Source organism: Staurois parvus, unplaced genomic scaffold (assembly GCF_062004578.1).
Source record: "Staurois parvus isolate SC_StPar_1 unplaced genomic scaffold, SC_StPar_1.0 ptg001146l, whole genome shotgun sequence".
In the NCBI taxonomy this organism is placed as follows: domain Eukaryota; kingdom Metazoa; phylum Chordata; class Amphibia; order Anura; family Ranidae; genus Staurois; species Staurois parvus.
In genome coordinates this window covers 69,773-84,874 of record NW_028318942.1, presented here as the reverse complement: position 1 = coordinate 84,874, position 15,102 = coordinate 69,773, and the positions used below count along the sequence as shown (strand labels likewise).

The window sequence follows — 15,102 nt, the reverse complement described above, 5'->3', positions numbered from 1 at the left end:
CTGTACTGTGGATTGATGAAACCAATAAATGTTTTTTGGAACGGACGGTTTCAAAACTGTATGGCGTCGCAAAGGTGACAAGTACAAAGAAAAATGCATGGTGCCTACTGTGAAACATAGCTGTGGCAGTGTCCCTCTGTGGGATTGCATGAGGAGTGCTGATGCTGTCAGGGAGCTGCATTTCATTGATGGTATCATGAATTCACAGATGTACTGCTCTATATTGAAAGAGAAGATGCTACCATCATTGGTCCTTGGTCGTCGTGCACTTTTCCAACATGACAATGATCCAAAACACACATCTAAGGCATTTCTAATTGCATTTCTGAAGAACTGGGTGAAAGTGATTCTGTGACCAAGTATGTCTAATAATCCGAACCCAATCAAACACCTATGGGGAATTCTGTAGAGACACGTTGAGCATCACTCTCCATCCAGCATCCAGGCTCTAAATGAGGTCGTTCTTGAAGAATGGAAAAAGATGTTGCAATATGTCGCCAACTTGTTCATTCCATGCCTAGAAGACTTGGTGCTGTCCTTACAAATCATGGAGGTCTCATAAAATACTAGATGTAGTAGTTTTTGTTGTAGGGTGTATTCATTTTTGCATCAACTAATTTGAGTAAAACTGAAGATTTTGCAACCTAAGTTAAATTACTATCCTTACTTTCATGTAATGAGTTAAACAAATGTTCTGTAAAACTCAATTTTGTCAAGATTTTGGAAATTGTGCTTGTGTTCATTGAGGTATTGATTCAAATCTTACTTTTCAAAAGGGGTGTACACATTTATGCTGAGCACTGTATGTGTATACGCTGCTCAAAAAAATTAAAAGAATGCTTTTTAATCAGAGTATAGCATCAAGGCAATTAAACTCCTGGGATATTGATCTGTTCAGTTAAGTAGCAGAGGGGGTTGTTAATCAGCTTCAGCTGCTTTGGTGCTAATGAAATTAGCAACAGGTGCACTAGATGGACAACAATGAGACAACCCCAAAACAGGAATGGTTTTACAGGTGGAGGCCACTGACGTTTTTTTTCCCTACTCATCTTTTCTGACTGTTTTTCACTAGCTTTGCATTTGGCTAGGGTCAGTGTCACTGCTGGTAGAATGAGGTGTTTCCTGAACCCTACAGAGGTTGCACAAACAGTCCAACTCCTCCAGGATGGTACATCAATATGTGTCATTGCCTGAAGATTTGCTGTATCTCCCAGCACAGTCTCAAAAGCATGATGGAAATTCCAGGAGACAGGCAGTTACTCTAGGAGAGCTAGACAGGGCCAAAGAAGATCCTTAACCCCTCAGCAGGACCAGTATCTGTTCCTTTGTGCATGGAGGAACAGGATGAGCACTGCCAGAGCCCTACAAAATGACCTCCAGCAGGCCACTCGTGTGAATGTCTCTGACCAAACAATCAGAAACAGACTTCATGAGGGTGGCCTGAGGGTCCAACGTCCTCTAGCTGTGCTCACTGCCCAGCACCATAGAGCTCGATTGGCATTTGCCATTGAACACCAGAATTGGCAGGTCTGTCACTGGCGCCCTGTGCTTTTTACAGATAAGAGCAGGTGCACACTGAGCACATGACAGACGTAAAAGGGTCTGGAGAAGCCGTGGAGAATGTTATGCTGCCTGTAACATCGTTCAGCATGACCATTTTGGTGGTGGGTCAGTGATGGTCTGGGGAGGCATATCTATGGAGGGACACACAGACCTCTACAGGATAGACAATGGCATCCTGACTGCCATTAGGTATCGGAATGTAATCCTTGAACCCATTGTCAGACCCTACTTTGGTGCAGTGGGTCCTGGGTTCCTCCTGGTGCACGACAATGCCCCACCTGACCTAAATCCAATAGAACACCTTTGGGATATCATGTTTTGGTCCATCAGTCTCTGCCAGGTTGCACCTCAAACTGTCCAGGAGCTCAGTGATGCCCTGGTCCAGATGTGGGAGGAAATACCTCAGGACACCATCCGTCGTCTCATTAGGAGCATGCCTTGACATTGTCAGGCATACATACAAGCACGTGGGGGCCATACAAACTACTAAGTACCATTTTGAGTTGCTGCAATGAAATTTCAGAAAAATGGAGCCTGCTGCATAATTTTTTCACTTTGATTTTCGGGTTTCTTTGAATTCAGTCCTCTGTTTTAAAATTTAATCTTCTTCAAATGATAGGGCATCCTTATGTTCCTAACACAGTCCATATCAGTATTGATATCCAGCATGATATTTCTCCCCATTGAAATCTGATGTGTTTTCAAAGTGTTCTTTTACTTTTTTTGAGCAGTGTATATATAAATTACACACACACTATATTGCAAAAAGTATTAGGACTCCCCTCCAAATCATTGGATTCAGGTGTTCCAATCACCTCCATGGCCACAGGTGTATAAAATCAAGCACCTAGGCATGCAGACTACTTCTACAAACATTCCTGAAAAAATGGGTCGCTCTCAGGAGCTCAGTGAATTCAAGCGTGGTATCGTGATAGGTTGCACCTGTACAATCCATGAAATTTCCATGCTACTAAATATTCCACAGTCAATTGTTAGTGGTATTATAACAAGCAACTGGGAACAACAGAAACTCAGCCACCAAGTGGTAGGCCACATAAAATGAGAGAGCGGGCTTAGCACATGCGGAAGTGCACAGTGCACAGAAGTCGCCAACTGTCTTCAGAGTCAATAGCTAATTACCTCCAAACTTCATGTGGCCTTCAGTTTATCACAACAACAGTGCATAGAGGGCTTCATGGAATGGGTTTCCATGGCCGAGCAGCTGCATCCAAGCCTTACATCACTAAGTGCAATGCAAAACATTGGAGGCAGTGGTGTAAAGCACGCCGCCCCTGGACTCTAGAGCAGTGGAGATGTGTTTTCTAAAGTGACAAATCACGCTTCTCTGGCAATCTGATGGATGTGTCTGGGTTTGGCGATTGCCAGAACAGTACTTACCTAACTGCATTGTGCCAAGTGTAACGTTTGGTGGAGGGGGGGGATTATGTGTGGGGGTGGGCTTGGCCCCTTAGTTCCAGTGAAGGGAAGTCTTAAGGTGTCAGCATACCAAGTCATTTTGGAAAATTTCATGCTCCCAACTTTGTGGGAAAAGTTTGGGGATGGTTCCTTCCTGTTCCAACATTACTGCGCACCAGTGCACAAAGCAAGGTCCATAAAGACATGGATGTGAGAGTTTGGGGTGGAGGAACTTGACTGGCCAGCACAGAGTCCTGACCTCAACCTGATAGAACACCTTTGGGATGAATTAGAGCAGAGACTGTGAGCCAGGCCTTCTCATTCGACATGTCTGACCTCGCAAATGCGCTTCTGGAAGAATGGTCAAACATTCCAATAGACACCCTCCTAAACCTTGTGGACAGCCTTCCCAGAAGAGTTGAAGCTGTTTTTAATTGTATTATTGTATTTCATTGTATAATTTAATATTATATTAGAACAAATTTTTTAAACTTTTTTTGTAAAGGAAAAGTCCCTGACTCCCCACACTAATGGTCTTTTTCCAACATTATCTAAAAAAGTTTAAGTACCCCTAGCTTTCTTGTCGTGAAACGCAGGTTGATAACAGCTGATTCAGAGGCTTAAACCCAGTTGGGCATTTGTGTATGTTTTCCAAGCTTCAACAACCAACAAATGGGAATGCGAAGAACTCATGCATCGAACCCACCATGGCCTAAAACATACCTTTTATAAAGTGTCTAAAAAACACATGATGTTGAAAGTAGAAAGTATAAGGAAGTAAAAAAATGCCAGGTATCCTTACTTGTAGGAAAGCATATGTGTGGTGCAGGGGAAAAACTCCATAATACTGGGGGTTATATTGGAAAGTACCTCCATCCAAAATGAGATCTAAAAAATGTAGCAGGTCACCAACCAGCAGGTTTGTGATATACCGCTGTTACAAAATACAATTGTCTGAAATGAAGGAGTGTACAAGGGAAAGTCAATATAATGACCAATCCTCTCTACCTACAGGCTTGGATTAATGCTAAAGGTTACTGTGGCTACTGAGGTGCTTGATTGCCTGCCTAAAGCCTGACATGCCACAGTATCCATTCCAGCCTTGTAGCAATGCTATCTCTGCCTCTGCCAGTACACAAGTATCTCCCTTAAGCCTTCTGCCAAGCTAAACTCAATCAGAAAGTAGTGCTTATTTAAAGTTAAAATCAAAATAGAAAATGAAAAATAACATAAAAATCCCTAAACCCAACATGTTTTGCCTCAAAAGTCTTCATCGGCAGTGCAAAGTGTAATGATGTGTCAAACAAAGCACATGGTAAATTTGCAGCCTGTGAGATCCAGAACAGCCCAAAGCATTCAAAAGTTGCTCCAATGATTACAGAGGACCCATAAAAGAATTAAATTTACCTAACATCCTAGCAATCTATCTAGGAGGGTGCTACACTAAGGTCATACACCTAGTAACGTTTGACTTTCCTATAGTACTTTCTACTTTATGTGTTTTTTTAGACACTTTACAAAAGTTATGTTTCAGACGATGGCGGGTTTGACGCGTGGGTTCAGCACATCCCCGTTTGTTGGTTGTTGAAGAGAATTTCCCACAATAAGGCCACTTAAAAAGTAAGTTTATATATCAGGCGACTATCCATTTTATGTTTTCTGAGCTGCAGAACTTGTGAATCAACCCCTTTGTGACCAGTAAAGGACAGGATGTTCAATACACAGAATATATACGTGAGAAGGGCAGGAAGTTAAACACACACCTCACAAGTCGTCTTAACTGCTACTGGTGACCAACAGAAGAAACATGACAGCTAAAACGTTGATAGTGTTTTATATTTATCTGCATGGTAAGTAACTAATTTCTTCATTCAACAGTGTCCAGTGAGAATTTTAAAATGGACAGATTGTATGATATTCTTTTAGCAAATGCTATTTGTACAAAAGAAAAAGTTATGTTTGTGGCTTTATTTGTGTTGCAGACTTTCCATTGGGTGATGCTTATAGTTTTTATTTTATATTTTCTTTTTTTGCTATCTTTTGCAGGGGTTGATTAAAGGGGCTGAGAATATTCACTATAAATGGTAGCTGTGTTCATATTTAATAACCCAGTCGTGAAAATGATTAAATACCTTATGCAAGTGTTCATTTCTCCTTTAGCAAATCATCATGAGACTGATTTATTTACCCCTTCCCGCCAAGCATACGCAAATATGTGGCTCCACTGGACTGGGCTTTTTTCCATATTTGCATAACTGTCTTTGTGTTGAGAGCACTCCTCATCGAGAGTCCCAGGTCCAGTAGCAGCGATCGGGACCTGGAACTCCCAATTCCGAGTCACCTGACTGCTGGGATAGCCTCTCTTTCAGAGAGAAAAAAAACAACAATGTGTAAAAAAAAAATAAAAAAAACCAATAATAATAATAATAATAATAAATGAAACTCTTGATCAAGGTTTGATCTAGACCATTGCCAGGGTTAGTTTTCGGTTCAAGATCAAAGGTCAAGGTAAGTGTCAAAGGTCAGGATCAGTATTTTTATGATTTTTTTTTTTTAAATTAGTATCAATGTCAGTGTGATTTAGGCAGGATTAAAAAAAAAAAAAAGCAAAATGCACACTATTGCTTCTGGGCTGTACTACGGGTACAAAGAACAACTGACACACACAAATGTGGTATCACTGCAATCGTCAGGAACAGAATTTATTTTGGGTTCTTCTTTGGTTATGGTTATGGTAGTAGCAAGAAATATACAGATACATTTTTTTTAAAAAGTGTTTTTTGTGGGGCCAGTTTTTCTTTGACAATAACAAAAAAAATAAAAATTAGGAGATATCCATTACCATTTACCGTCAAATGAAAGCCCAATTTGTCCTGAAAAAATAAGATATAATCCATCTGGTTGCACAAAGTAGTTGTGATGATATGTACGGTTTTAATAACACATGTCAAAGTTGCAAAATTGTGCTTAGGTATTAATTTACCTTTAGGCGCGAATGGGTTAAAACATCTGAAGATGTTCCCACAACAAAATGTGTGAAGATTCGCTTCAATTATCCAATCATGTGTCAATAGGCAAGTTCTGTTCACATGGTTGGAGAAAAAGAAATCTTCCCACATTGTTTGTGAATATTCTCAAATCCTTTAGTAATCAGCCCAAGAGTGTCTGAATAATACACTGGGTACCAGGGACGGACTGACCATTTGGAAACTCGGGCACTGCCCAAGGGCCCGGGGTCAGTAGGGGGCCCCATGAGATGCCCCTTGTACCTTTTTCATAGGCTTTTTTGAGTTTGGGCAAGGACACAAGGGCCCCATGATCCCCTATTGCCCAGGGCCCCATAATTTGTCAGTCCGCCCCTGCTGGGTACTTGACTTTTTCTAAGCGATTTCACAATAGCTAATCAAATTTGAAAAGGCAAGCAAGTATACTTTCAAATCTTTTAAATAAATCTTTTACTTTTTATAACACTAGTGTTCTCCATTGCCTAAAAAAGTATGTATTGCGATCACAGTCATCCTTATGTTAACAAATATATACAGTATGTAATGTAGATGTATCGACCAAATGATCACACAAGCAGCAATGTGCAATTTGAAGTTTTCTGAATGAATGCAGGCTAAACTCAAGAAGAATACATAGAAGATGGTAATAGGGGTTTGCAATAAGCACAGAACAAATAACAGGCAATGCAACTATCACAATACCAGGAGCTTCCTTTGAGAAGCTCTCCAATAATGATACCAGGTGGCCACACAGTACAGTCTATGAGACTCTATGAAAAATTCTACAGCAGAGTTTATAAAATTTTATAAAAATATAAATTACTACTTTCGTTTCCCTTGGAGTAAAACCTCTGTCACAAGTACAGTAGGTAGGTTCTCTCTGATAGCCCAGGTGGTCGGCTGGAGGGTTCCTCAAATCTGTTCTACAAGAAAGTGTCATGAAAAGATTGTTATTTTCTACCCATTCAAGTGATGTGTGAGCAGAACTTGAAACACAACTCCACATTGTGGCACCCGAAAGACTAATCATAAGTACAAAAAAAGAAAATGGGTCACCACATCTATTACTAGGTGCTGGTTTCCTATTTAAAAAGGAACTTTATATGTGCCAAAATAATGGGAGAGACCAAAAGTTTATAAAATCATATATTTATTAATTCATCTGGTTAAAAGAGAGCCATCTCTCATTAAAAACATACTGTATAACAAAGACCTCCAGTTGTGTCATACAATAGACAACAAGTGTGTAACATACATTTCACAATATTTCACAATATTTGCTTTCTCGGGTTGAGATGAACAACTGAAAATTAACTGAAATGAGATGAAATACAAACATAAATATACAAATTACATAAATTACATTAGAAATGACCAAAGATGACCTGGGAAGACAAAAAAAACCCCCACAGCAAATCCCAGGACCACATATCCCAAGCCCATTCCCACCTCCTCCCCCCAACCAAGCTTCTCCCTCTGAGGCTTGGTTGGGGGGAGGGGGTGGGGATGGGATTGGGATATGAGGTCCTGGGATTTATTGGGGAGTTGGTGTTTTTTTTTCTTTTTTTTCCTTCTTCCCATCAACTTTGTATTTTTGTTCATTTCTAGTTGTTCATTTCAAGCATGGATCCTGAGGAAGTATTGTGAAACGCTTCAATGTTACACACTTTTTGTATATTGCTATGACCTATGGGAATTGTATGACACAACGGCAGGACTTTGCTATATGCTTTTAATGAGAGATGGCTCTCTTTTAACCAAATGCATTAAAAAAAGATATATGGTTTCATAAACTGTTGATCTGTTTGTGTCTTCCATTGTTTTGGCACATATAAAGTCCCTTTTTAAATGGGAATTCAGCACCTAGCAAAAGATGTGGTGAACCATTTTCTTTTTTTGTACATACAATGAGATTTTTATACATCATTCATTTACTTCTGTCGGCTAAAATATTAGTAAAGTTCTAATAGTGATATTTCTTTGTATTTCTTTACTCAGTGAAAAATGTTTATATTTAGAGTTTAGTATTATTGGGTTAGGTTATGTTAACCACTTCAAGTCCGGACACTTTTACCCCCTTCCTGCCCAGGCCAATTTTCAGCTTTCAGCGCTGTTACACTTTGAATGACAATTGCGCGGTCATGCAACACTGTACCCATATTAATTTTTTAGCATTTTTTTGAGACAGATAAAACTTTATTTTGGTGGTATTTATTTACCACTGGGATTTTTTTTTTTTTGCTATATAAATTAAAATTCCAAACATTTTGAAAAAAAGTGTTTTTCTTATAAAATTTTGCAAATAAATAATCTTTCTTCATAAACCTTGACCAAAATGTATTCAGCTATCTTTTTAGTAAAAAAAAATAACCCAAATTAGTTTCTAACAACAAATTATAATTTTTCAAATAATGTTTTATACATTTTCATTTTATTTTTCTATTATTATTTATGTTTCTGTTTTTTTTTTACATACTGTCACCCTAGCAGCACAGTGTCACCATAGTGACACTGTACTACTTGTGGGGGGTGATGAAGATTTTTTTTTTTTTTTACACTGATTTCTTTTACACCCATTAAAGCTGTAAAAGCAAACATTTCTCCTTCTCTCTGCCTGCATTCTTGCAGCCATTGAGAAATACTGTGAGAGCTGTGATTGGTCACAGCTTGTCACATGGTGCAAGGCTGTTGTGAATAGCCTTGTACCATGTGATCTCTGTGATCATTCACAGATTTCACACGTAATAAGCAATGATGTCAGAAGTGACATCTTGCTTACTACTATTCATGTGATCACTGATTGGCTAATCAGTGATCACATGATCAGGACCTCACACAGAGGTCCCGTACAATGATCGGTATTGTCCTCCGGACACAGCAGGCACTGGATCGCGGTGACGCGTGCTCCCAGGGAGTGCGCACAAGCTGAAAATGCGGGCACCATTTATGAATGGCAACATGCTCCTGCACTGCTCCCGTCTGGCCATTTATATACATGGGCTGGACGGGAAGTGGTTAAAGAGCACATTTAGGGTTTAAAGGTTAAATATAAAGATGGGCCTATGTTAAGAATTAAATTTAGGTATTGAGTCTGTAGATTAGAATTATGACTTTTTATCTGTATAACTATTAGCGACTAATTGTATAATTGCTTGTTGATCACATGGAATGTTACAATGAATAAATGGAATACTTTCATCTTCCAGGTGTACACACAAGTGAATTTGCGCAAAAATTTCCTCATGTCCAATTTGTGAAAGCTGGAGAGAGAGTCACCATCACTTGTAATAAGACTTCAGACAGTAGTTTTTCTCACTGGCAGTGGTATAAGGAAAAGGAAGATGGAGGGTTACAGGATGTAGCACGAAGCACATGCTCATCATCATCATCACCATCATCAGAAAGAATTGTATCAAACTGCACAGATAAAGTTCTTGCTGTGGATATAAAAAATGTGGACAGATCTGATTCTGGAGTATATTACTGCTCCGAGCCTGGACTGGACCAGACCTTTTATGCGGCCAACACATTAGTTGTTACAGGTAAGAGATCATATATATTTCTCAAAAACAAAGCACACCAAATAAAACCCAGAAAAGTAGTCTACCTCCACCCTTGAAGGTTAAAGATAATAATAAAAAACTTTTCTTAAAAGTCCAAAGTCTCAAAACACACCCCACTTTTATAAACAAATATTCAATAAACAAATGTTCAATAAAGTCTCTTTTATTCTTCTTTTCCACGAAAAAAAATCCTTTTTCTCAACACCCGTACATTCTGATGCCCATATACCTCAAAAAGAAAAAACTTAACATAGTGTCATACCTTTTTAGAAATCAAAACACACGTGCCCTTAACAGTGCACCATGCACTACTTGTGAAAACACTCAAGCAGACAAAAGAAAAAAAAAAAATATATATATATATATATATATATATATATATATAACTCTCTATGTGAATATCAGCATATATTATTAATATAGATATCCGTGTCACCAAATATATGACCAGTGAAGCAAATACAAATCACATCCACTATGTGAGTCTGTGACACTTATGACACTGCAACTTCGTGACACCACACTTGCAATAAGTGATCAAACACACATCCCCAACCAAAACCGTGATCTCCAACTCCTTGTGTAAGATGGATAATTACCCTCTATAACCACAGACAGGGCTAGATATAGATCTCCTTAGCTGTAGAAATCCATCCAATATTAGGTCCAATAAAGTCTTATATCTTCCATTCTCCTCATAAGAAAATCCAAGTTACATATGGTAGATTCAAATAAATGACAGACTTTATTCAACAACTTACATTGCAGTAAGAGTAAAACAGCTTCTCCTCATCAAGGTGTACAAGCAGACAAGCTAGGGAACAACGCTTCTCCTCATCAAGGTGTACAAGCAGACAAGCTAGGGAACACTGGCCACATGTTCCCACTTCCAAGATGGCCGCGATCGCACTTCCTGTCAATGTTAATGCGTCTGACGTCACGTGTTCCTGACGCGTTTCGTCACTTCCGGTGACTTTTTCAAAGGATACAGACGTCTGCGCATCGGCCCCTTATATACTACCCTTCCTCCATGACTAGCGCCACAAATCGCCATCTTGGAAGCTGGAAAACAGCCGCCCATACTAATCTGCCTGCCATCCCACTCTCACCGAATCAAATAAAACATAGGGAACAGTTCATCACAGATTATCCACCTCCATGTGTGCCCTATCTCTAGAGTACATACAAATACTCCTCCACTGAATAGAATATCGCATACAATATCCCATATCATCAGATAACAATACACCAAAAATATCATACATAACATATACATAATAATACATCTACTCAATCTCCTATATCTATATAGTCACTAGTATCTATATAGTATATACTTCTCTGCATCTAAATAGTATATACCTCTCTCCATCTATAAATACATATCAATATCCCTATATAGTATAACAGAAAAGATCCCACTACTCCCTCTACTGGTCATAATCTAAAATACCTCTAATATTATTAAAATACCCTTAAAATTACAAAACCCCCCAATCTCGTTCATAGCATATTGATATATAAATATATTATCTTCCTATCACAAACATATACATATCTAAATATATCTGACCCCTCTGCTCTTTATTATCAATCACGTTCCCTATTACTATAGTCAAACACCTATCATTTATTTCTCTTTTTTTTAAACACCATCACATTGACTTAAGATACATTACATAAAATCTTATCACTAAAATTAAAAATTAAAATTCATAAAAACAGTTAAAATATACATCAATTCATTACTCCAAGCGATTATTCTCTCACATTTTAAAATCATATTACATTACCTCCATCTGTCCAAATATAAATTTCATAATTCCATATACACTTCCCTTAATAGAAATAGGATTAATATAATTCTCCTATAAGGTAAATAACATTAGATTAGAACTTATCTATAATATTTCCAGTAAAATCTGATTAAAAATCTGAAATGAAACAGTTCAAATCTAATTCTATATTTAAACCATAAGGTCTCAAAGTATTCCGTTTATAAATCCAATAGGTCTCATTCTGTGAAATACTTTTTACCCTATTGCTACCCCTCCAATGAGCATCCACCATGTCTATACCACAAAACTTAATACCCCTAGGGTCAGAGTTATGATATTCTTTGAAATGTTGTGAAACACTATGGTCCTTTTTGCCTTTCATTATATTGGCCACATGTTCCTTTAATCTGATAGCTAGGTTTCTTTTGGTTCTACCTACATATTGTAATGGGCAAGGGCATTCTAACACATATGTAACATACTTAGTGTCACATGTAATAGATTTTTTTATATCAAAATTTTCCCCTGTATATACGGATTTACAACTTGTGATTTTCTTATCCTTAATACCAGTTACCCTACAAATCCTACATTTTTTGCAAGGGTAAAACCCCTGTAAATCAAACATCCTTGTTTTTTTAGGGGGTGAAATAACCCCCTTCACTAGCATACTTCTCAGGTTGTCACTTTTCCTATAAATAAACTGGGGTCGAGTTGGTAACACATTTCCTAATATATAATCTTTTTTCAGAATGGGCCAATATCTTTTAAAAATAGCTTCTACCTCCTTATACTGACAATTGAATTTCGAAATAAACGCATACTCAGCTATATTTTTATCCTCTTTGGTCTTATTTTTAGTCTTCATCTTCATTTCCCCTATGTAGTTTTTGCTAATTTTGAATCTTGTTTTTTCCAATTCCATTGGATTATACCCTTTCATCACAAATCTTTGTTTTATCACTTCAGATTGGGAAATATAGTCCTCTAATCTTGAACAATTCCTCATTATTCTTATGAATTGTCCAATAGGGATTCCACGAATCCATTGGGGGTGATGACAGCTGGTAGTAGGAATAAAACCATTCCTATCTGTTTCCTTAAAAAAGGTTTTAAAACAAATTCTGTTTCTATATTTTAAAATAGTCAAATCTAAAAAAATGGCCGATTCCCTCTCAATATTACAAGTAAATCCAAGCCCATATTCGTTATTTTTGATGCAATCTAAAAAAATTTGTAGATTCTCTTCCGTACCATCCCAGATTAGTAAGATGTCATCAATATATCTTCTCCAAGTTTTAAGACCTTCCCATTCCTTTCCAAAAATGACCTTATCCTCCCATTTAGCCAAAAAAATATTCGCCAAACTTGGGGCGAATTTGGCGCCCATTGCCACACCCTTCTTCTGTTCAAAAAAGTCCCCCTTATACCAAAAATAATTCTTTCCCATACTAAATTCAAGTAATTGGATAATGAACTTCCTCTGTTTCAAGTGTAAGTCTGAGAATTCTCTCAGGCCCCATTTGATAGCTTCAATACCATCTTGATGCCTAATATTGGTATATAGGGAATTAATATCTATTGTCACAAAAAGGGTATTGTTTGAGATCTCTGTACCTTCCAAAAGATCTATCACATCTCGACTATCCTTTAAATATGATGGCATCGCTTTCAAAATTGGTTGCAGGAAAAAATCTGCATATTCCCCAATTCTTGCATGTATAGACCCTCACATTGTAGAACTCCGTTCATGTATATTCTACCAAAAATACATAAAAGTCTGACAAAACCCCCAGGGAGGCCGATTATTAATGGTATTGGGTCTATACATGCAAGAATTGGGGAATATGCAGATTTTTTCCTGCAACCAATTGTGAAAGCGATGCCATCATATTTAAAGGATAGTCGAGATGTGATAGATCTTTTGGAAGGTACAGAGATCTCAAACAATACCCTTTTTGTGACAATAGATATTAATTCCCTATATACCAATATTAGGCATCAAGATGGTATTGAAGCTATCAAATGGGGCCTGAGAGAATTCTCAGACTTACACTTGAAACAGAGGAAGTTCATTATCCAATTACTTGAATTTAGTATGGGAAAGAATTATTTTTGGTATAAGGGGGACTTTTTTGAACAGAAGAAGGGTGTGGCAATGGGCGCCAAATTCGCCCCAAGTTTGGCGAATATTTTTTTGGCTAAATGGGAGGATAAGGTCATTTTTGGAAAGGAATGGGAAGGTCTTAAAACTTGGAGAAGATATATTGATGACATCTTACTAATCTGGGATGGTACGGAAGAGAATCTACAAATTTTTTTAGATTGCATCAAAAATAACGAATATGGGCTTGGATTTACTTGTAATATTGAGAGGGAATCGGCCATTTTTTTAGATTTGACTATTTTAAAATATAGAAACAGAATTTGTTTTAAAACCTTTTTTAAGGAAACAGATAGGAATGGTTTTATTCCTACTACCAGCTGTCATCACCCCCAATGGATTCGTGGAATCCCTATTGGACAATTCATAAGAATAATGAGGAATTGTTCAAGATTAGAGGACTATATTTCCCAATCTGAAGTGATAAAACAAAGATTTGTGATGAAAGGGTATAATCCAATGGAATTGGAAAAAACAAGATTCAAAATTAGCAAAAACTACATAGGGGAAATGAAGATGAAGACTAAAAATAAGACCAAAGAGGATAAAAATATAGCTGAGTATGCGTTTATTTCGAAATTCAATTGTCAGTATAAGGAGGTAGAAGGTATTTTTAAAAGATATTGGCCCATTCTGAAAAAAGATTATATATTAGGAAATGTGTTACCAACTCGACCCCAGTTTATTTATAGGAAAAGTGACAACCTGAGAAGTATGCTAGTGAAGGGGGTTATTTCACCCCCTAAAAAAACAAGGATGTTTGATTTACAGGGGTTTTACCCTTGCAAAAAATGTAGGATTTGTAGGGTAACTGGTATTAAGGATAAGAAAATCACAAGTTGTAAATCCGTATATACAGGGGAAAATTTTGATATAAAAAAATTTATTACATGTGACACTAAGTATGTTACATATGTGTTAGAATGCCCTTGCCCATTACAATATGTAGGTAGAACCAAAAGAAACCTAGCTATCAGATTAAAGGAACATGTGGCCAATATAATGAAAGGCAAAAAGGACCATAGTGTTTCACAACATTTCAAAGAATATCATAACTCTGACCCTAGGGGTATTAAGTTTTGTGGTATAGACATGGTGGATGCTCATTGGAGGGGTAGCAATAGGGTAAAAAGTATTTCACAGAATGAGACCTATTGGATTTATAAACTGAATACTTTGAGACCTTATGGTTTAAATATAGAATTAGATTTGAACTGTTTCATTTCAGATTTTTAATCAGATTTTACTGGAAATATTATAGATAAGTTCTAATCTAATGTTATTTACCTTATAGGAGAATTATATTAATCCTATTTCTATTAAGGGAAGTGTATATGGAATTATGAAATTTATATTTGGACAGATGGAGGTAATGTAATATGATTTTAAAATGTGAGAGAATAATCGCTTGGAGTAATGAATTGATGTATATTTTAACTGTTTTTATGAATTTTAATTTTTAATTTTAGTGATAAGATTTTATGTAATGTATCTTAAGTCAATGTGATGGTGTTTAAAAAAAAGAGAAATAAATGATAGGTGTTTGACTATAGTAATAGGGAACGTGATTGATAATAAAGAGCAGAGGGGTCAGATATATTTAGATATGTATA

General features: G+C 37.1%; 1 protein-coding gene across 1 annotated transcript in view; it reads left to right on the top strand.

Moving 5' to 3' along the window:
• The first annotated feature begins 4,694 nt into the window (after window positions 1-4,694).
• The window catches only part of LOC149439206 (uncharacterized), a 31,582-nt gene continuing 21,174 nt past the window's right edge, over window positions 4,695-15,102 (top strand). The window contains exons 1-2 of the mRNA XM_089659311.1: window positions 4,695-4,829; window positions 9,191-9,526. Coding sequence (XP_089515437.1) covers window positions 4,787-4,829; window positions 9,191-9,526 — 379 coding nt within the window. The 5' untranslated portion in view covers window positions 4,695-4,786. The remainder of the gene's footprint in view (window positions 4,830-9,190; window positions 9,527-15,102) is intronic.